The sequence below is a fragment of the Eublepharis macularius genome, chromosome 4 (genome assembly GCF_028583425.1).
Source record: "Eublepharis macularius isolate TG4126 chromosome 4, MPM_Emac_v1.0, whole genome shotgun sequence".
Lineage (NCBI taxonomy): Eukaryota > Metazoa > Chordata > Lepidosauria > Squamata > Eublepharidae > Eublepharis > Eublepharis macularius.
Window position 1 is genome coordinate 100,700,481 of NC_072793.1, and position 23,098 is coordinate 100,723,578.

General features: G+C 52.5%; 1 protein-coding gene across 1 annotated transcript in view; it reads left to right on the forward strand.

Annotated features, from left to right (window-relative positions):
• The window catches only part of TEX264 (testis expressed 264, ER-phagy receptor), a 255,228-nt gene that overhangs the window by 61,443 nt on the left and 170,687 nt on the right, over positions 1-23,098 (forward strand). Inside the window, exon 4 of the mRNA XM_054977450.1 lies at positions 9,481-9,702. Coding sequence (XP_054833425.1) covers positions 9,481-9,702 — 222 coding nt within the window. The remainder of the gene's footprint in view (positions 1-9,480; positions 9,703-23,098) is intronic.

Here is a 23,098-nt window from a genome sequence, read left to right on the forward strand (position 1 = left end):
TTAATGACATATTTTTTTAAAAATGTATGAAGCTTAACGCCTGCATTAGCAAAGTTGCATTTACAAAATGTAGGGTTGTCAATTCCCTGATGGGGGTGGGGGATTCCCCACTCCCAGGTGTTGCCCCCTGCTTACCTGGCCAGTGGGAGAGAAGAGAGTTGTGAAAGAGGGCAGGCAGGCTGGCAGGCAAAATAGGCATTTGTGTTCCTTTGTCTCTCAGCAATTACATTATTTCTGGCATGACATGGAAGCAACAGGTCACACCAGAGCCGATTTTTAAAAAATCAATTCAAAACAGTGAAAATGCTGTTTTGGGGGCCGATGTGTAAAGAATTGGTCCCTTGTGTGAGATGTCACTTCTGAGTTGCACCGGAAATGACATAATTACCAGGAGAAGCTTGTACATGCTTGTTGACCCCTGCTGCCTGGTTTTGATTTGGGGGGACCTGGCAACCCTAACAAAAGGCTAAGTTTCAGATGTACCACTGGTACAACAATAATAAAAAACAATTGTTTGAATAGGGTTTAAAATATAATTAAGTCACTTCTAATTACTAGTAATCTCATACTTCATATATACTTTAAGCCTAAAACGAGATCATTTAAAAACCGCAAACACACATTATAGTCACATACTTAAAGCGACAATATTGTTTGTGTTGTTTAATCCACCTGCTATTCCACATTTATAATCACTAATACAGATTAATACACATCACCATTCATGTAAAGGGTAGAGGGAGCGGGGGAAATCACCCTTTTGCTACTTTGATAGATTATTGAGAGATAGTTGCTTGACTGTTTATAATATTAACAGAGATTTGCTGTTCTACTATTGAGTATGTTATAACTTCTCAGCTATGGTTAAAGATGATTTTCAGGTCAACTCCTGAAAATAAGAGGGATGTTTGTTTGCCTTTTTCCAGTGCTGGCTTGGTTGATGGGCTTCACAGCATCTCAGGATAGGCAAGTGTTTGCCTCAGCCTCGCTGTAGTGAAGTATTCAGCTTCTGATGACTTCCGCATAAGTTATCTGCCTTGGCTTCAATGCTGTTGAGATGCAGGGTTTTTTTTCATGCTTCCCTACAACATCATGGTACATTTGTGCACCTCCAAGTGTTTTGTGGATTTTCTCCAATATTTACCGCCTATGGCCGATAGGGAGAGGAGCATGGAGGGAGCGCGCGTCAACACAGTCACACAAACACCTGGCTGGGTAGAAAATGGCCACAACTTTATTAACATAACAATAGCTACATAACAACAGTAACAGGAGTATTGGCGCAGCATGTGGATCGGATCCTCAGAATCGCATCGGCTGACCCGCCTGCCAGCCGATGACCCCCCGCCCCCCCAGCGCCCGGCTGAGGGGGGGAACAAGGAGTGGCATTGTAAAGGGGGGGTGTCACCTGGTGTACACCCTTGGTGATCCCCCTGCCACCTGGGAGGGAGAATGCCCCGGCAGCCCCCGAGCTGGGCGTGCCTTCATAGCTCCCTCCCAAGATTCCTTATGGGAATCCCCTTCCTGGGGAGCCTGCGACCGAGGGCCCAGCTCCCCATCAAATGGGATCCGATCCAATGCCCAACCGCCACAAGTGGCTCCCGCCAACACTCCTACCCCTGTAGCCATTCCAGCAGGGCATCCCGCAGGTCCTGCAGCCAGATGTCATTGCCCCAGCTAGAGAGGTGGACCCCGTCCGGACGAAACAGGGGGGGCACACGATGTGAAATGTCCCAGTGCGTGATCAGGGAGCCCCGACCGCCGTGACGTGCCGGCCCATGGCGTGTGCCAGCTTCTGCCGGATGGTTTCCACCTTCTTGGGGCAGTGAGCCCCTCGCCAAGAGCATCTCTGGAGTAAGTCCGACCACAGGATGAAGGTCCGAGGAAAGAGTCCCCGCAGGTTTTCCAGGTCAGCGCACATGGCCCGCTTCAATTCCGGTCCTTCCCGCTTGCCTAGATCATTCTCGCCCAGCTGTATGACCAGGACATCTGGCGGGCCCGACCGGCGCGCTTGCCGCTGCAGCATAGGGACCAGGGCCTCCCAGAGCATGCCCCGCACTCGGAGCCATTGGAGGCAGAAGTGTTCTGCGAGCCCCAGGTGTCTTCCCCAGCCAGATGACTCCGCATATTTCCCGGCCCAGTGCACGATGCTGTGCCCGCAGATCCACACCGTCCTCTTCAGCCCTGCTAAAGAAAGCGTACGAACAACCATTAGTGACCAACCCCACTCCTGGGGCGGATATAAGTCCGGAATGCCTGGGAGCGCCACCGCCCAATGGCTTTTATGGCCCCGGCCGACAAGCCGCGCCCATGTGCTTCAGTGGCCGCGCCGATGCGAAAAGAATGTGTCCCGAACTCGCGGGGGGGGGGAACCTAAGGCCTGAAGGCAGGAGCGCAAGACGGCCGCGAACTGGTAGCGGGTGAGGGGCGAGAGGTCCTTGTGCAAGAGGAATGGCCCGCGGAGGTCGGGGCGCAGCCCCATGTAAGCCTCCACCGCCCTGACCGGGCACAGGGCCCGGTTGCTGGAGGGGCGCAGAGTGACCGTGTGCCCCTTCCCTCGCTGGTCCGTCTTGGAGCGTCGCACGGTGATAGAGACGCGCTGGGGGGACCACTCGACATCGCTGTCCCGGAGGGCGCGAGCCCCGGCGTCCGCCCGGGAGCCTGCCACCAGTTCGCCGACCTGAAAGGCACCGAAGAAGGCTAGGGAAAAGGCTGTGCGGAAAAGCTGGGGAGGGAACCACCCGGAGGATCCCCCCCAGCATGGCCACGGTGATGGGGCGCCTGTGGTCCGGCGGCGGAGGAGCCAACCGCGTCTAGCCTTCCAGCGCCTTGCGCACCAGGAAGCCACCGCAGGGGTCTGGGGAACCGGCAGCCCTGCTGAGAAAGGTAATTGCTGCCAGATCCTTCCTCATGGTCCTGGTGGACCGGCCCAGCTGCCGGAGGTGAACCAGATACCGCAACACCATGTCTTGCGTAGCCGGCCAGGCCGCCCGATCCCCACTGCCCTCGGTGAAGGATTGAAATCTGGAAGCCGCCGTGGTGTAGGCCCGGAGGGTGGCAGGCGCCACTGAGCACAGTACTCCCTGTGCTATGTGCTCCCTCCAATCTGCCATAGCTCCTCTGGGAATGGGTCGGGCACGCGACGAGCCTCCGGTGCCAGCGCGAAGAATCTCTCCATCTGGAAGCGAGATAGCGCGTCCGCCAGGTCGTTATCAACCCCTGCTATGTGTCGGGCAGAGAAGGTGATGTTATATTCGAGACAGCACAAAACAAAACGGCGGACCAATCGCATGACCCGCTCGGAGCGAGAAGACTGGCGGCAGATCACCTTGACCGTTGCCATGTTGTCGCACCAGAAAGTGACCCGCTTGTCCCGCAGGAGCCCCCCCCCTATATGAATACGGCCACCAGGATGGGAAAAAATTCCAGGAAGGTGAGATCCCGAAGAATACCCGCCCCCGCCCATGAGTCCGGCCAACGCTGGGCGCACCAGCGCCCCTGGAAATACACCCCGAACCCCAGGCTGCCGGCTGCATCGGAGTGGACCTGCAGGCCCGACCCCAAGTCCAGAGGGGCCTGCCAGAGGGAAACCCCATTGAACTTGCCTAAGAACTCCAGCCAAACCCGCAAATCCGCTCTGAGGCCGGCGGTCACCCGTATGCGATGGTGAGGGGCGGTCACACCCCGGCAGGCCTGAGTGAGGCGGGCACAAAAGGCCCGCCCCGGTGAAACCACCCTGCAGGCGAAGTTGAGGTGACCGATGATGGATTGAAGCTCCCTCAACGTGCACTTCGAGCGGGGCAAGACACTGGTGATCAGGTCCCGGAGGCGAGCGAGCTTATCCCCGGGGAGCCGTGACAGTCCGGCCACCGAGTCCAGCTCGATCCCCAAGTAGGTGAGCCGAGAGGCCGGTCCTTCGGTCTTTTCCTGCGCCAGGGGAACCCCCAGCTCGGCGGCCAAGGCCTGGAAGGCGCCGAGCTGGGTGGCGCAACGCGCGCTGTTGGGCGGGGCCATGATGAGGAAGTCATCCAGATAATGCGTAATGAATGGAGACCCCATGCGGTCCTTGGCCGCCCATTCGAGAAAGGTACTGAAGGCCTCGAAGGCCGCGCAGGCGACTGAGCATCCCATGGGCATGGCCTTGTCCACGTACCATTGGTCCTTGAACTTAAATCCCAGAAGGCAATGATCCCGCGGGTGAACTGGCAGCAGCCGGAAGGCCGACTGAACGTCACACTTGGCCATGAGGGCCCCCCGCCCGCAAGCCCTGACCAGGCGGACCGCATGGTCGAATGATGAGTACCTGACCGCACGTAATTCCGGAGGAATGGCTTCGTTGACCGACGACCCTTTGGGGTATGACAGATGGTGAATAAGCCGAAACTCCTTGGGGACGACCCCCAGGGGGGAAACCCTCAGGTTGGGTAAAGGGGGGCTGGAGAAGGGGCCTGCTACCCGGCCGGCTGCCACCTCCTTGGCGATCTTGGCCGCCACCACCCCGGGGAGCTCCCTGGCGGATTTAAGATTCCCTGAGGAGGACGCCACCCGCGGCCCATTGTAAGGGATGCGGAAGCCCAACGAGAACCCTTCCCGTAAGTACTTGGCTGCCTCCCTGTTGGGGTAGCGAGCCAGCAAGGGGAGCAACGCGCGGAGGCGGACGGGGGTCTGGGCAAGCCCCAGCCCCTCCGAGAGGACACTAATTGCTATTGGCGGGCTGGGTGGTAGATGCGGCCGGTCCCCCGTCCTTACGGGAATTATTGGAGGACCGGCCTCCATGAAAGGGGTGTGAGGGAGTCCCTCCCCTCGGGCAGGATGGGCGGGAGTGGGGGCCTCCGCATGCATCACAGTTGTGCTCAAAGCGGCACTTTGAGCGTTGGCATTTTCCTTGATTGTACTCCCAGCACAGGCCCCGCGCTTTGTCCCTGCGCGGCTGCCACCGGCCCCCCCGTGGGGTGTCGCCCTTCCCCTTCATGTGCGGGCCTACCAGCCAGAGCCAGAGCTTCTGGCTAATGAGATCCCAGCGGGCCCTTGGGTTGTGTGAGGCCCTCTTGCGGAAGGCCTCATCATAATCCATGGCCGCAGATTCCCCGGCCAAGGCCCGAGCCCGTAGGACATTCCCTAAGTGATTGGTCAGGTGCCAACCCCGCTCCGGGTAGGCGGCCTGGATAACCCCCATGTAAACCGTGAATCCCTCGAGCCAGTTAGCAAACGTCCGCTCGGCAACCTCCTTCCTGCCCCCTTTCTTTTCCCGCCTGGATGGGGGGGGCGCACCTCCCATCCTCCGCCTCTGGGCGGAGTAGGGATAGGACGTCTATATAGTAGCCGTCCAGTATACGTTCCCTGACCCTGCGTGCCAAATGAATCCCCGGGGGGTCCTCGTTGTCCGTGAAGGGGGACGCCCGGGGCGGGGGTTCCGCGGGGGCCCAGACCTCCCTGGGGTCATCCTCCCTCGGACGAGGCCTATCCCTCCTCCGTTGGACCCAGCCTGGGAGGCTGGGGACCCCGGCTGCCACCCCCCAGTAATCATCCCCCGAAGCCCCATCGTCTGAGGAAGAGGACTCACCTGACGTCCAATCGCTGTCTGACTCATGCTGGTGGCGCCGGTCCTTCCTACGGGATTTCCTCTTTCTTTTGGCAGGCCTCCGACGGTCCCCGCTGCTGCTGCTCTCAGAGCTGGAGGGAGAGTGAGCCCCTTTCCTACGGGCGACACCGCGGCCCCTCTTTGCGTTCCTCCGCGCCTCGCGTTGGGGGACCTCGACGGGGTCTGGAACAGCCTGCACTGCCCCCACCCCGGAGTTCCCCAGGCACTCCACCCATGCCGTGAGGCGCTCCAACGCCCGGGAAATGTCCAGCAGAGCGCTGGGGCTGGCCTCCCCTGCGGGCTGCCGAGGCTCACCCCTCCCCGCTGACCGGGCCTGAGGCCTTCTGGCCGAGGCCCCTTCTGAATTGGTGGCCTGCTTCCCCCTGGGTGTGGTCCCCCGTTTATTCTGGCCGCCCGCTGCTGTCCCCCTGCCCGTGGCCGCCCTCCTCCTGGTCGAGGGAGGAGTGGCCGGAGAGGGCCTGCTGCCTGCCGTCTGGCCCGCCGCAGTACTGGGCCTGCTTCCCGTGGCACCCCCCCTCCCCCGAGGGGGCTTGCCGGGGGGCCCCTTGGCCTTGTTACCCGCCCCCGAGCGAGAGATGCGAGCACGTGCCCCGCTCCCCCCAGAGGAACCCTTCCTGCTCGGTGCCATGGTCCCGCCCCCCGCTTGCTCCGCAATGCCGCGACACGGGGTAGGGTTTTGGAGGCTCCCGGGCAAAGGCCGCGCTCCTCCACGCCCAAGGGTCACTGCTGTGCTGGTGGCCGCTCGGCCAGGCGCCCGCTAGTGTCCCTCGCCGTTCCCGCCTGGCGGAGCCTCTTCTCAGCGCCTCCGCTTCTGCCGGGCCGGCAGGCCTGGGTGCAGGGTCTCGGAGGGCTCAGCTAAACCCTTCGCCAATCTGCCCCGCCTCGCCTTGCCCGGGCTTCGTCGTCCCTTCGCTCCGCTGCTTCCGGGTCTTCGCTCCTCGGTCTTCGTCTTCTCCGCTGCTGAGCCGCGCCGCGCCGCCCGCTCGCTCCGAATGCCGAGGACGAAGTGGGCGGGGGCGGGTCCGGCAGCCGCTTAAGTACCCGGCTGCTGGACCTTGGAGGAGACTGCCGCCGGGCCCCGCGGCCAACCCCCGCCCCCCAACGGCTCAGCTCCGGGCCACCGTGATTGGCTGGCCCAGAGTTTGAATCGATTGGTCGCTGGCTCACCCGGGGCATGCCGGGCGAGCCAGCGAGCAAGCGGCCGCACGGTCCCTGCTCCTCCGCCCGCCGGCGGCAACCGACGGCCCAGGTAAGTCTGGGCCTCCCATTTCTCAAACCTGTTTTTCTCCCAAGGTTTGGGAAAGATCGCAATAAAGAAAACAATGCAAAACTGAATTATTCAAGAGACGTTTACTCAAACAGGAGGGCTATACTGTAAGGAAGTGGTCTCAAAATGATGCATCAGTAAAGAGATAGGGATCAAAGGCTTTACTGCTATGAGCTAGTATGTACTATCTGATGCTTTAAGTATGATCCTACTGAGTAGTTCTGTGTTGTTTAATAGGTCAGTTTTAGGATTATGTGTTTCAGCATTTCTTCAACTCTGTATTGGATTTCTGCTGGTTTTGCAAATTTGCATTTATATACTCTGTTACATTGTTTTTTGAAATTCCCTTGAAATTGACTATGCGAACTCACACTGTGTAATCTCTCTTGAGTTTCAGTGAGAAAGGCGGCCTGTAAATAACATAAATAAAATGAATAAAGCCTGGATGGCTGTTGCGTAGGTAGGAAAATGCAGATTTCCCTCACTCACATAGCAGCCATTTTCCTTGAAATTGTCTCTGTAGGGACTGTTTCCTTCCTCCATCACAGAAGGCTTTAAGTTTCTTAAAACCGCTGCTAGAATATCGTCATATAGATATAATGTTATAACAAATACGTATACCAGGTTCTCGGAATCCCCAGCTTCATTGTTAAAAAAGTTAGGGAAATACATATTTCTGTAATGCAAAGGGCTACAGACTTGCTTTAAAAAAAGGCTGGGAATTCAGAGAACCTGATACATAGGGGCCCCTGGAATTTTGTTCCCTCTCCTGCCCCTTTCTCCATGGCCCTGCCCACAGATTGACCATTTGTCTGGCTATGATTTCTTTAGGAAAGTTTCAGAAGTTTCTGATCCATATTTCTAGGATCCTGGTGATCAATTTACTATCCCTGTCAGTGGGGAAAATGAAAGAGAACTTATTCACAGCACGTAGCTGAAATGGCTGTGGTGGTCTGGGTGTCAGCCCTGAGAATTTCAAGGGGTTGTTTTAATATTCAGCCAGCACAGTCCTAAAAAGCCTGTCTGCGTACATCTTTCAAAAATGTCACAGCATGGTCCTTGGTTAGTAGGTAGAGCGGTGAGGCCTTTTAATTGGCGGCTGCTGCTGCTCACTTGTTGCTTCTCTCATAATAGAGAGTTGACATTGATTCTAATTAGGGTCTGTATTATGATTGGCATTGTTTGAATAACAAATGGATTCTCACCTATAGAAATCAATGAAGTCTTCTGTCAGAAGGATAGCAGTAGGCTGTATAGGCATTATTGAGAGTTATTTATTCTCTCATTGTTCAGATGTGGATGTTAGATTTGTCAGAAATCAGAATCTGACATTAAAGATTCTGACATTGTTTTATTTGTCTAGACAGAGTCTATTCTCAGGCTTTGGATTCAGAGACAGAGGTCTGGACTATGTATTAGACATTTATAGAATCATAGGATCTTTATTACAGAAAAACAAGATAAAAAAGACCCCCCCCCCAAACTATGCAGGTTAATCCTGAAATAGTGGCCTATAGTAATTCATTATATGTGTGGGGTAACTGCTTTTCAGGTAGGGTTTTCAGGTCCCATTATCCTCCCAGTGGTAGTGGGAGTGACATCATCATGCAGGCCAGGAGTGTGTGTGCTTTGCAGCTGACCAATTTGGGCCCCAAACAGGCCTGCTGTGAAGTGCGGGAGTGTTCTTGGGGTGACGTGATGACATCACTCCCGGGAGTGACATCATTGCACCACTATGGGAGCGCATCTCGGAGGCCTGTTTCCCCGTCTTTCCCACCTCCACCCCCCGCTGGTCAGGTAAGTGGTGGCAGGGGGCAGAGAGTGGGATCAGGGGATTCCCCACACCCACTGGGGGAACAGCCACCCTATTTTCAGGTAATCTTGGTGACAAATGTTGAATACTCCGGGTAAATACTCTGAGTAAATGCTATAGAAATTAGAAGCAAGTATTTTGATGGCTTGATTGAACAGAGGTGCCAAGACTCTGGCCTGTATTGCAGTTATGCTTCCTGATCCTGCACATTGTAAAGGATTATGTTCTAGGAAGCCTTCTTATTTTGCACAGGGTACACACCGGCCTATTGGGCCACACTGTAGCCTCTATGAACTGAGAACACAGCTTGGAACACAAGTAGTATGCTTGTTTGGATGTGCATAAATCTTGGCAATGATTGTAGCAATATAGAAAAAAAATGATTAAGTTGTAGTTCCTGGGAGGAGCCAGGAAGTGGGCAAGTGTAACACGCACTTTCTGTATCTCCTCAGTTGGTGCCTACATAGAAGGAGAGAAGGCCGAGACTGACAGAGCTCTGTAAATAAGTTATTACCATAAAGTTTACAGTTTGTTCAAAGATAGAGATAACACACTTTAGAACAATGGTGAGCAAAGTTTGACTAGAAAATGTTTGTCATTACTGATCCTTTTATTGAGGAACCCCTGATAACCAACGAAGGGACTCCAGGGTTCCTCAATCTGAAAACTGAGTTTAAATTAAGCCTTAACATTTCTGTAACATTATGGAAGTACAGAGTTGCTTTTATTCCAATATTTTAAAGACTGCATTGTGGGGCTTTTGCAAATTTCTAACACTACCTCTTATTTCTTCCGTAGGTGGACCCAGAGAAATGCCGATACCTGGTGGGTAGTATCATAAGTGAGGGAGAAGCGAAGCCATCTGAGAAAGTGGTCCGCATGTTCCAGAAATATGGTTTCAAGATCTTCCATTTCCCAGCCCCTAGTCATGTAGTCATGGCAACTTTCCCATACAAGACTCCACTATCCATCCATTTGGCAGTGAACCGCGTCCATCCGAGCCTTGATACTTACATCAAGGTGAGTGATCCTTTGGGGCAGCAAGTCTTGAGCTTAAAGCCTGTATCCTGCTGTTGCTTATCATAATACATAATATAGTTCCAATAAGTTGGGGGGGGGCATTAGGAAATGTAGTGGTGGTCCCCACAAGCCCCCTCATAGCTTACCCCCAGAATGCTACAGTTTCTGAACTGCTTGAACAGGCATACCCCCCCCCTTTAAATGGCACTCAGTATTCTAAGGGCAGTGAGCATGATTTGTCTTAATTAGCCTGTTTTTGTAGTGGAAATCTTTTTTTAAAAAAATGGTTGTATACTTAGAGAATCTCAGTAGTAGGCAGAAGCCCGGCCTCTCTTTGAATAAGCCTCGTATCTGTAAATAATCTCTGTTTTTGTTGAATAAGTGCTCTCCCTTTATTCTTGCCTTTTGAGCAGAACTGGACTGCCACATATGTGAAATGTGATAAAACAGCTCTTTATACCATGGGGTCTGCAGCTGGATCAAAAATACCAGAAGCCCACTGGAGCACTCCCTTGCAAACATTTTTCCCTCACAAACATAGTTACTTATAAGACACCTGCTGTAGGCAATAATTGCAACCACATGGAAAGCTATGGAATATGGCGTCATCTTGCTTTGTGCTGTATCTGAGGATTAATGCTCAAGCATTAGCGTTTCACTTCATGATCTGCTTTGGAACTTTCAAGGTGCCACTGAAATCTTATCTACAGTACGGGCAATTGGAATGGCCCAGTCTTTCAGGATGACTGGTGAAGCTTAGATTTTAGATAACAGCAGAGCATTTGGAGAAACCTTTTGGAGAAACCTGTTGTTTTCCTGTGCTAGTACCTCAGTGTTCTCCTGAGAATTCTACTCTGAGGTTCAGGTAACAGGCGAATCTCTTGGGTTCAATGATTAGCAGGGTGTAGTTGCAACATTTTGAACAGAGCCTTCCTCTGTCTTTAACTGTGGGTAAATGAACAAGCCTTGTGGTGTCTTGTGTGGATAATATGGGTGGTGGGTAAGGGAGGAAGGAAAGCAGCATCAGATTTGTTAAATGTATGTATGTGTGAAGAGATGACATTTTGATGCTCCGGGAAAGGTCCTGGAGAGTGCATCTGTCACACAAGCAATGAAATCATTATAGTTAAAAAGAGAGCTACAGATTGTGCTGGGAACACCTGGTAGCTTTTTAATGAGAGCTGCTTTTTTAGCTTTTTAAAAAAATCCTGAATCCTGGCTGGGCTCTTGTGTTTTTTCAAACTGAATGAAGAACAGAGACTTCTTAAGCTGAAACTCTCTTCTTTAAACCAGGGAAGACAGGAATCTCAAATAAACGTTCTCCCAACTTATGCTTTGTGTGTGTCTCTCTTGGGAACCGGAAGCTGGAGGAGATTTTGCTATAGATTTCAGTCAGCGTGCTCTTTCCTCTCTTCAGGCATAGAACAGAATAAGGGAGTCAGTCTCTGTGACTGACAGATGGTAGGAAACCTCTTGTTAGGCTTGGCCTTGTACAATTGGCTGCTGCATTTCAGGCTCCAGGTTTCAGTGTCTCCAGGGCAGTGGTGGCCAACTTTTTAAACAGTTTGAGAAGGAGGTAGCCTCACTCTGATGCACATTACTGTATGAATGCTGCCTGTGATTTGATTTTGCATCTGGACTAGTCAGCTGAGGAAGAGGTGGGCGTTTAGGCTGGACGCGATGCCAAAGCCTGGCCCTCTGTAGCATCTGTCCTTCAAACTCTCTCTGTCTGTGCTGCTTACCAAGCTGCTACACAATGCTAGCTTCTCAAAAATTTGTTAGCATTTTGGAATTTGAGATATTTCTGCAGTACTGGGAAATACCTCATTTTTTGTTAATCAAGACTTCTGTGCCTACTCCTCCCCTTTTATTCTTTTTCAGTCCAGTATTCTTGTAGGATTTATTCATAGAGGAATGATTCTGTTGTTGGATTTCAGTTCCCATATAACATGGAGTGTTGGGAATGATTTGTCATCACAACTATGCAACTTTTGCCAAGCCATTCCATTTTTAACTAAATAACATAATTCTTCTCAGAGAGCAAGGTGGCATTTTTTTTACAGTGACTAGAGCCATATTCTATATAAGCAAAAGCCATCCTTCAAGTTTTTTTGCACCCTCTTAGCTTGGGGGAAGGGAAAGGGGAGCTATGATTTAGGAGCTGTCCAACTACAAACAGCAACTCTGCTTTTCTTACAGAGTCAGTTCCGCCAGTACATCTTGCTCTTGGCTTGAAGCTTCCTTTTGTCTTCTCTCCCTGTCCTTTAACTGCTTGTTAAAATATGTGACAGTTTTGACATGAACAGCAACTAGAGACTAGACTTGTCACACGTAAGCCCCTTTGCACTTGTCATTTCACCCAGAATTACACCTGAGCCCTCAGAAGTGTCAAATTTTTGTGTCCCCCCGCCCCCCTGTACACACACAATGCAGGCCATTGGGACCTCTGTGCTGCATTCCCGTTCATATGCCAAAGTAGACATTTGCTGACTTTTGAGACTGCAGGAGGTCAGCCTTCCTGAGGCATCTCTCCCAAATCTGAGATGTTCTCACATCTCCTGGCTGGTGTGTCATGGTGTGTCAAACAGCATCTGCTCCCCTGGCACCTGTTGGAGAAGCAGGGAAAGAAAACAAGAGAGAAACTTTCACAGAAACAGGTGACCTGTGCACATTTTCTGATGGGAATTTGTGTTGCCATGGAGACAGCTTCTCCAAATAGCTCCCTTCCACCTCCCCCAAGCAACTGAGGCGCGAGCAAGACATTTTGCAGTCTGGTTTGAAAAGATTCTCTTAATGAGAGTCGTAGGTCAGGCAAGCTGAGCGAAGGAGACCCCCTTTCTGCTTCATTGTCCCTGTGGGATCCAGAGAGGAGGCAAATGGGCTTATAAGAGAGAAATGCCTTCAAAGGGTCCCCATGTTTCAGATGAAATGCAGGCTCTGGTTGCTTTTTGCGAGGAGGATTTGGTTCAGATGAATCAGCTGTCTTGCTAGGCAAATAACTTACCAACCTATTTTAAGGTGGGAGGCTTTGAAAAGGTGGACAAAGGCAAAGGAGAAAGTCCGGGTAAAACAGAGAAGGTGATGGTGGTGGTGATGATGATGATGATGATTGAGGGCATCAGGGTAGCTAGCATGAAAAAGAAAAAGAGGACTTGGGAAACCGGGATATGGACTAAGTGAGACATAATGGAGGATAAACAGGCAGTGAAAACTAATCTAGTAGAAGAAGTGAAGTGGATGAAGATGATAAATTGACAGGGTGAAAGTTCCAGGGAAGATCTTTTAGAATTTTACAGAAGTTCAGTGGGGCTTGATCTAGAAGATTTGTGACTCCGATACAGGCTTCTTGAGCTATGGAGGCTGTTGGTCAGAGAAGGGAATAGCAGACAATTCCAGCTAAAGCTCAAAATCCTCTTCTCTTAGAAAAGCTGGAATTGACCAACCTGGTGCCTCTATGTGACATAAATCTCCCATAGCCATTGCCCTCCCTGCCCAAGTCTGCACAACGTCACAGAGGAAGACCAGGTACACTTTCTGTTCCATTGGACTGTTGGTCTGTCTGCTTCTGTACCTTCTGCCCAAAGCACTTTTGAGACTGAATGCTTGATACAGACCTCTCCTGTTTTCCAGGCTTTTGGTGGCTTTGAATAGTCTATGCTAGAGACCTTCAGTCCACAGCCTTCAGGTAGTGAGGGAGCCCCACTTGTGGGTTGCAGACCCCTATTGAGTAGTCATTTTTTTACTGCTTTTTGGAAGGACCTGATAGTAGTGCACATATGTAGATAGCAAGTGGCCCATTCCTTTTTCCCTCTTTGCACACTCTGTGAGGAGCAGCAGTGCACTGAAGTGAGGTGACACAACGTTTGAGAGGATTACTTTTTAGCTCAGGTAAATTCAGAGACTCTGGATCCTCATCTTCCTGTCACATGATGGTGATATCATGTGACTTCCTGTCATATACTTGCAGTTCGGTGGGTCCTCTGCTGCTGCCAGGGTTAAAGGTGAGTCTTAGTTAGGCCTGGAGAGGTTGGGAGCATACCATTGTGCACGTTTTATAAATGGTAAGTATTATTGTTTTAAACTCCCTGTACAGTGATATTCCTAGGGAAATGGATTGTCTGATGAACTGCAATACTTGATGGGCTCCACTTTTATCACATTTTCAGCTGTGGATGTTGAAAATGTGGAGCGGTGGAGTCACTTCTCACTCTGTTGTTCAATAGGTAATATGATTGGATTCGGTTTCGTTTTCCCGGCCATGTCGGACGTTCCTCTCCACAGGTCCGGGGGGAACTGTCTGAGCAGCCTGACCGGGCGGTTGACCTGCGAGGGTTAACCCCCAGGACTCCCAGTGAGGGAGCCTGGATCCGGGGCACCGTGGGAAGAAACCCCTGGAAGTAATGCAGGGGGTAAATTGCATTACTTCCAGGGGTAAATTGCCCGCTTGCTCCAACGGAGGCCGGCAGACTTGCGCAGCACCACGTGTGCTGCCGGGCCATGGAGAACGGCAATAAGCAGATTTAAGGTGAAGACCTGTAAGTAAGCGAATCCCTTCTGATTTTTAAGTGTATGCGAAGGATCGGTGGGAATTGAAGCTAAAAAGGCACAGACTTCTTCCCCTGCACCGAGTTTTGGAACTTAGTTGGCGCCCCCCCCCTAAGATGGCGACAAGAAAGCAGAGCCCAGCAATGAGTAAATCGGTGATGGCGACGTTACAGGGGAAGGGGGAAACTTTGGAAGAGTTGGTGAGACGAGCAGTTTTCGATGCTGTGCAGTCCTTTGTAGCGAAACTGAATGAAATGGGGCAAAAGGATTCAGTGGAGAGCGAGGTGAAAGCCATTAAAGAAACAGTGACCGGAGCAGAGCAGTCTGCGCACGAGAACGCAGTACTCATGAAAGCAAAAAGTAAGGAAGTGAAGCTTTTGGAGAATCAAATAATAGGATTACAAGTGGACCGTGCCCAAACGGTATTGCGTCTTCAAAATGTAAAAGAAGAGCAAAGTGAAAATTTAAAAGATTTGGTGTCTGGACTTTTGGCGCCATTCGCAAAGGCAACTAAAGAAGAGATAAAAAACGATATTTTGAAAGTCCGGCGGACATCTTCAAAGTATGCAATGAAGCGGCAGCTGCCTCGCGAGATTATTATTGACTTTTCATCTAAGAACACCATCTTAGACAATTCGTATAATGTGGACTTGGACTATTTGGGCAATAAGGTTAAAATATTGAAGGATGTTCCATTTTTGGCTCGTAAAAGAAGACTCAAATATAAAGGACTTGCGGCTTTCTTGAGGAAATGTGATATAAAATATAAGTGGCTGTTTCCAAAAGGCGTCTGGTTCAGATATAAAGATCAAACTTACAAGATTACATCGGACGCGCAGCTGACAGACTTTTTGTTCAACCATCAGGAGTTTCAGCAGGAAGAAAGTTCGAAGTCTGAAGGGGAAAGTGGGGGGGAGGAAAGAGCAGGCGCAGCTGCTCCAGCTGCGCAGAGAGAATTGAGACCGAGACGCAAGGGGGGGGAGGGAAGAAGTCCTGATCCTGAATATAATCTGTATTGTATAAGACCTACCAATCTGATAGCATATTAGAAAGTTAACTTTTAAGAAAAATTGCAGTATGAAGGGAATACAAGACATGTAGTGTAGTGTTTGTTGTTTGTATGTTGATTTTCCCTTTTCCCAGTTCTCCCTTCCCTTTTTTCCCCCCTCCCCTTTATACTTTTGTAGTCTTCTGTAGTTTTTTTTATGTTAGATATTAAAAAATAATTAAAAAACTTAAAAAAAAATAGGTTATATGATTGCAAAAATCACTAGACGGTGGGAAAATGCTGTCAGTCTGAATCCAGTCTTAAAAAGAATATGAGAAAGCTTCACGAAGACAAGAATAGACAAATTCAGTGGAAAGAGGTAGACAAGGGAGTAATGGAGGAGTTAAGAAGAGAATGGTCTTTAGCAGGTAAAAGATGAGAACATTCCTCAACAAAGAAGGGGACAGAATATCAGTTCTGATACGCTGGTAAGCTGTCATGCTAAAAATCTGATCATGCAAGCAGTTTACTCATGTGACTGGTGTCACATGGGAACTATGAACTAGAGATGGGCACAAACTGCATTATGAACCGTAAAAACCCACGAAAATGGCAATCGCGTGATCGTGACCCAGCGGATCGTGGTCAGCCACGGCCAACAAACCAGCGGTCGGGAGAGGCCCGGTTTGGGGCGTTCGGGGCTGGGTTCGGGAAGCCAGACACTCAGGCGCCAGCAATCTATTCCCCTGACAATGGAGCCAGGGGAATGCCTGAGCTCTGTCTGCCCTCCTTCTGTCGCCCTGGAAACCCAAATGGAAGCCCAGCTTTCCTTGATCAGCAGGGCTTCCTTCCAACCACGGAGCTGCAAAGCAGTTACAAGTTGGGAGAAGATACCCAGGGGAGGGAGGGGGAAGGGGGTGTTCTGTAGCCATGGGCACTCCAATCTCATCCCTGCAAACCCTGATAGGCAGCTCTGACGGCCAAACACAGACCTCCTGTGCTGCTGAATGGGACCCTTGCTTATAAATAGCCGTGGTCTCCCAGGCTGGGTTTCACTGTCTGCGAGCAGTGGAGTGGGACAGAGCTCTTGCTTGCCACTTGCTAGCCTTTGGGAAGCGAGACTGAGAGTACAATTGAGCTTGGCTTTGGTGGATAGGGATCTATCTCCTCTGGTTCCAGGGCTGCTGCCTGGCTCTGGGGCCAAGCTCAGTGGGCACCTTGGCTGAGGGCTCACATTGATTATTAATCAGTGCCTGATCGGGTCAGGTCTGTGGGAGTGGTGGGCTAAGGCTCTAGTCCCTCCTTCCCTCTGGTGCCAGGGCTGCTGCCAGGCCCTGGGGCCAAGCTCAGTGGGTACCTTGGCTGAGGGCTCACATTAGTGCCTGATCTGTTCAGGTCTGTGGGAGTGGTGGGCTAGGGCTCTAGTCCCTCCTTCCCTCTGGTGCCAGGGCTGCTGCCAGGCCCTGGGGCCAAGCTCAGTGGGTACCTCGGCTGAGGGCTCACATTAGTGCCTGATCTGTTCAGGTCTGTGGGAGCGGTGGGCTAGGGCTCTAGTCCCTCCCTCCCTCTGATGCCAGGGCTGCTGCCAGGCCCTGGGGCCTAGCTAGGTGGGCACCTGGGCTGAGGGCTCACCAAATGATTCGTATCATTATCACGATCCTAATCATTTTAATTATGATTCTTATTATTGCTATTATTATTCTTGGTCACTGTACCTGTTCTGCCCAGGCATCTTGGTGTGCTGGGCTATGGCTGTAGCCCCAGCCTCTGGTTCCAGTGCTGCTGCCAGGCCCTGTTGCTAAGCTCGGTGGGTACATCGGCTGAGGGCTCACATTGATTATTATTAATCAGTGCCTGATCAGGTCAGGTCTGTGGGAGTGGTGGGCTAGGGCTCTAGTTCCTCCTTCCCTCTGGTGCCGGGGCTGCTGCCAGGCCCTGGGGCCAAGCTCGGTGGGTACCTCAGCTGAGGGCTCACATTGATTATTAATCAGTGCCTGATCTGTTCAGGTCTGTGGGAGTGGTGGGCTAGGGCTCTAGTCCCTCCCTCCCTCTGGTGCCAGGGCTGCTGCCAGGCCCTGGGGCCAAGCTCGGTGGGCACCTCGGCTGAGGGCTCACATTGATTATTAATCAGTGCCTGATCTGTTCAGGTCTGTGGGAGTGGTGGGCTAGGGCTCTAGTCCCTCCCTCCCTCTGGTGCCAGGGCTGCTGCCAGGCCCTGGGGCCAAGCTTGGTGGGCACCACGGTGGAGGGCACACAGGGTCATCTCTTTCCTGTCCTCCTTAATTCTAGTTTGGCGGCACAATGAGTCTTCTTCTTGTGTTGGCTGCCAAGGGTGGTTGTGGGGTGAAGTGCGATGGCAGTCCCCCTGGTTCAGTTGTGGAAAGTAGTATTGGGTGTGGCTCGGGGGCTGCAGGGAGTCTTCCTGCTTCCCCCAATTCACCTATGTGGGCTGTGGAGGCCCAAGAGGTCTTTGTGCAGCGGGGAGAGAATCTCTCTCAACATTTTGAGGAGGGCTGGGCGGGCGATGTATCCCTGGAGGAATGGTATGTGGGTTATGAAAGATCCCTCCCGTCCCCATCCCAAACTCTTGGTGGTGTCCCCTCCCTCAGTCTACCCCTCACGCTGTTGTTTGTGTCCAGCCCCGAAATGCAGCCTGTAACCGTTTGTCCTCCTTCCCCTGGGACAGTTAGCGGACAACATTACAACTCCTCTGTATGGAGGCACTTTCGGGCCCTTCCTGATGACCTCCGTGTGGTGCAGTGCCATGCCTGTGATGTCCTGGTGTGCAGGGGCAAAAACTCGAAGCACCTGTCTTCGATGGCCCTGACTCAGCACCTGAAGAGTCACCACCCGAGCCTGTCTCCCTCCTCACCCAGTGAAACATCCATTGGGGGGAGAAAGGGGGCCACCCGCTCTTGTGAGCGGGGGTCAGTGGGAGGATCAGTTTGCCCTGAGGGTGATGCTGGCGAGAGCAGAGTGCTCCGACAGGCTGCGCTTGCGGAGGTTGTCCCCTCGGGGTCTGGGACAGCGGCGCTTACAACCTCGAGGCTGATGGCTCAGGAGGTGGCTGCCGCTGCACTGATCCTCAGTGGGACCCTCAGGTGAGACCCTGCGGTGGCTGGGGGATCAGGCCCCCGGTCTGAATGACATGTCCTCTCCCTCCCACGCCAGGAATTCCAGCATGCTTCTCTTTGGCCTGGTGGTAGTGGGGGGATCTTCCCACTCCCCCCCCCCACATGACAGGTCCTCTCCCTCCCATCCTTTCCGGCAAGGCAGGAAGGTGGGTGATGCTGCTGATGGCAGCCTCTTTTGGGCACTTGCGCAGCAGCTCAAAAACTGTTGCACATATAGTTCAGCCGCACAGTGCTCCCACCCATCGCAAATGCAGAGCCCTCTGATCAGGGGGGAATGGGTCGCTCGACTGATGTCCTTCCCGCAAAGGCAGGAAGGTGGCCGATATCAGCTGCTGCTGCTGCTGTCCCGTTTCCGTCTCCCCCTCGCAGGAACCACTCTGACCTGTCCAAACAATGCCTCCTGTCCTGCCCATCCCTACTTTCCACAAAGGCAGGACAGCGGAACAGGTCAGTCCCTGTTTCACGAGGGACTATCCTGTTACTGCTCCCTCCTTGGTTACACAGCTCGGTGGTGCTTGCGCCACCGATTGTACTGTGTACGGATACAGTTGGTTGACAATGTGGCGGCACCCCTGTCAACGGGACTGACGGGACCTCTTTCAGCTGGGTGGGAATGTGTCCTGCAACTCCCATCCTTTCTGACAAGGCAGGAAGGTGGGTACTGTCAGCTGCCACCGCCGCACTGTTCCTCGGTGGGACCCTCAGGTGAGGACCCGCGATGGCTGGGGGATCAGGCCCCTGTCCAAATGACAGGTCCTCTCCCACCCATTCCGGAAATACCAGCGTGCTCCTGTTTGGCCTGGAGTTTGTTGGGGGGGGTCTTCCCACTTACCCCCCCACATGACAGGTCCTTTCCCTCCCATCCTTTCTGACAAGGCAGGAAGGTGAGAACTGTTGGCTGCCACTGCCGCACTGTTCATCGGTGGGACCCTCGCGTGAGTACCTGCGGTGGGTGGGGAATCAGGCCCCTGTCCAAATGACAGGTCCTCTCCCACCCATTCCGGGAATACCAGTGCACTCCTGTTTAGCCTGGAGTTTGTTTGGGGGGGGTCTTCCCACTTACCCCCCACATGACAGGTCCTTTCCCTCCCATCCTTTCCGGTAAGGCAGGAAGGTGGGTACTGTCAGCTGCCACTGCTGCACTGTTCCTTGGTGGGACCCTAGGATGAGGGCCCACAGTGGCTGGGGGATCAGACCCCCGTCCAAATGTCATGTCCGCTCCCACCCTCGCCAGGAATAACAGTGCACTCTTTTTTGGCCTGGTGGGTGGGCACATGGGGGATGCCGCTGGCGAGCGGCCAGAACCCCCGCCCCCTGAGAGGAGGAGGCTCTCCGCTGCCTCCCCATGCCCGCCACGCCCGGTGGTGGCCGTCATCACCCACCTTCCTGGGATCGCAGGGAATACCAGCACGCTCCTTTTTGGCCTGGTGGGCGGGCACATGGGGGGTGCTGCCGGTGAGTGGCCAAACCCCCCGCCCCCTGAGGGGAGGTGACTCTCTGCCGCCTCCCTGTGCCCGCCAGGCCCGGCGGCTGCCGACAATACCCACCTTCCTGGCATCGCAGGGAATACAAGCATGCTCCTTTTCGGCCTGGCGGGCGGGCACATGGGGGGTGCCACCGGCAAGTGTCCAGACCCCCTGCCCCCTGAGGGGAGGAGGCTCTCTGCTGCCTCCCCGTGCCCGCCACACCCGGTGGTGGCCGTCATCACCCACCTTCCTGGGATCACAGGGAATACCAGCACGCTCCTTTTTGGCCTGGTGGGCGGGCACATGGGGGGTGCTGCCGGTGAGTGGCCAAACCCCCCGCCCCCTGAGGGGAGGTGACTCTCTGCCGCCTCCCTGTGCCCACCAGGCCCGGCGGCTGCCGGCAATACCCACCTTCCTGGCATCGCAGGGAATACAAGCATGCTCCTTTTCGGCCTGGCGGGTGGGCACATGGGGGGTGCTGCCGGCAAGTGTCCAGACCCCCTGCCCCCTGAGGGGAGGAGGCTCTCTGCTGCCTCCCCGTGCCTGCCAGGACTGGTGGCCGCCGTCATCACCCACCTTCCTGGGGTCGCAGGGAATACAAGCATTCTCCTTTTCGGCCTGGCGGGCGGGCACATGGGGGGTGCCGCCGGCAAGTGTCCAGACCCCCTGCCCCCTGAGGGGAGGAGGCTCTCTGCTGCCTCCCCGTGCCCGCCAGGCCTGGCGGCCGCCGTCATCACCCACCTTCCTGGGGTCGCAGGGAATACCAGCGTGCTCCTTTTTGGCCTGGCGGGCGTGCACATGGGGGGTGCCGCTGGTGAGTGTCCAGACCCCCCGCCCCCTGAGGGGAGGAGGCTCTCTGCTGCCTCCCCGTGCCCGCCAGGCCTGGCGGCCGCCATCATCACCCACCTTCCTGGCGTCGCAGGGAATACCAGCACGCTCCTTTTCGGCCTCACAGGCGGGCACATGGGGGGTGCTGCCGGCGAGCAGCCAGACCCCCCGCCCCCTGAGGGGAGGCGGCTCTCTGCCCCCTCCCCGTGCCCGCCAGGCCCAGCGACTGCTGGCAGTACCCACCGTTCCTTTCTCGCTGGGAATACCAGCACACTCCACTTTGGCCTGGCAGGCGAGCACATGGGGGGTGCTGCCGGCGAGCGGCCAGACCCCTCGCCATCTCCTCGTGCCCGTCAGGACTGGCGGCTGCCGGCATCAGCCTCAGTTTTTGTATCTCTGGGAATAGCAACGCGCCGCATCGTGCCGTCCCCGAACCACAAACCACAATCCGGTTTGGCAACAGGAGATGGTCGTTGCGGTTCGCTAATTTGGGATCGTGGTCTGCACCGAACCACGATCTGCTGGTTCGTTATTTTTTTTCGTTTCGTGCCCATGTCTACTATGAACTCAGATGAGACCATCGCTGTACTTTTATACAGATTATATTTTGTGATTTTTCTTGGAAGCAAGTAAAATCTCAATCTTATGAGAGTTTGCAAACTTCATAATACAGTATTCATGAGAACATTGTACTCAAGCACAAGTGTATTGTGTGAGAATATGGGAAAATACTCTGTGAAGGAAGTAGAATAGAGCAGGATAACCGGTTGATGGCCAAGGATGTGAGCTGTGCAAGGATTGCTTGCACTTCCTTTCCCATTAAGTCCATTAATCTTTATTTGTTAATATTTTGGTCCTGTTCTGTCCTGAAGGCAAAAGGATGGATGGATTATTATGGTGGAAAACAAAACATAATAGCTAAAGATCACAAATAAAATTAGCATCTTGAAGACTCTAGGATACCCAGGACGGTCGAATCTAGTGATCTTTCTTTATTATGGGCTCCCTGTCAACTGCAATATCCCTCTATCACTAACCCAGTGGGAGCAATATTGTTGGAACTATAAGATAAATTAACAAATACAACTTACTGTTCTGCAGTTCACCTAGACTATCAGTGGTGACTAGGTATTTCCTCTAAACGTTCTGGAATCTGTCTAATTCTGTGAATCTTTGAGGACTTGCCAAAGGAATGTGATCATAGTACAGTAAGATTCTCATTATTTAAATGGTAATGGATAGGCTACAGAGATGATGGTGTCATTTCAGCATTTCTAAATAAATAAGATGATAGAGGCCACTTTCTGAAGGGCACACCTTACATTTAAGTTGAGGTGAATTATGAATATTGAAAAAGCTTGGGAATTGAGTCTGCAAGCCTTTCACCGATGTGACCGTTCAGAACTGCCAACCTAGTTCTGTATGAGAGTTTGGCAGCCCAAATCCCCCTTGCTTCTACTTCAAGTATCTTCAAAAGAGGGAGGTATCTGTTTGTCACAGTGTATATTTGAGCCTCATGTTTTTATCAAAATGCAGCTGCTTATTATTGGCGGGTCGTATGCACTCATGACTTCAAGCTTGCCTCACAATAGTAGACAGGAACTTGTTTTAGTATATGTTACATTGTTTTCTTCCATTTTGAGAAAAGGTAAAAAAAAAATTTCTTTCAAAGACTGAGATGAATTTGAATTCCTATAAAGCCTCATCAGCTGAAATTCAGAGATCAATGTGTTCCAACATAGTTGATTTTGTGATTGTAAAGTGGGGGATAAATTACCAAACTTCTTTTCTAAGGGCCAAGCTACAAGTGACAAATGACACTTGAACAGCAAGTGGATTGAGTGGAGGGCAAGTGAACAGGGAGAAATACACTTGCCGTTCAAGTGTCATTTGTCACTTGTAGCTTGGCCCTAAGTGTCACATTTTAGTGAAGTAGGTCCATGTTAAAAATTTACTATGTACTTGCTTCTGTTCTATAGCATATGAGGCAACTACACACCGTCTTGTGTACTGTGAATACTACCAGAAATGTGTCACAGAGCTAGGTTCAAATAGTATGTGTCCTTGGTGCACACGTGGGGGAAAAGACTTGTACTCAACCTGAGTGCTGCCAGTTTCCTGCAGACCCATCAGTCCAACTGTTGGCCCAGGCATGACACACAGAATTTAGTTCTAGCTTTGATCAACAATGTGTGGCTACTGAACCCTGTTGATCCCATTAAGACTGTCAGTTGCCTTTGATATAGCTGACCATGAGGTGTTGATGCCATGCCTGCAGGCTTTGATAAGCATTTGTTGAACTACCTTCTGACCTGCAGAGCTGAGATACTAGTTTCTTCTCTGTATCCCTTTAAAATTTCTAGGGATAAAGGACCGCAATTTGATAATCATTCTGTGCCTGAAAATTCCACATAGCCCAAGCCAGAGCATTCCCC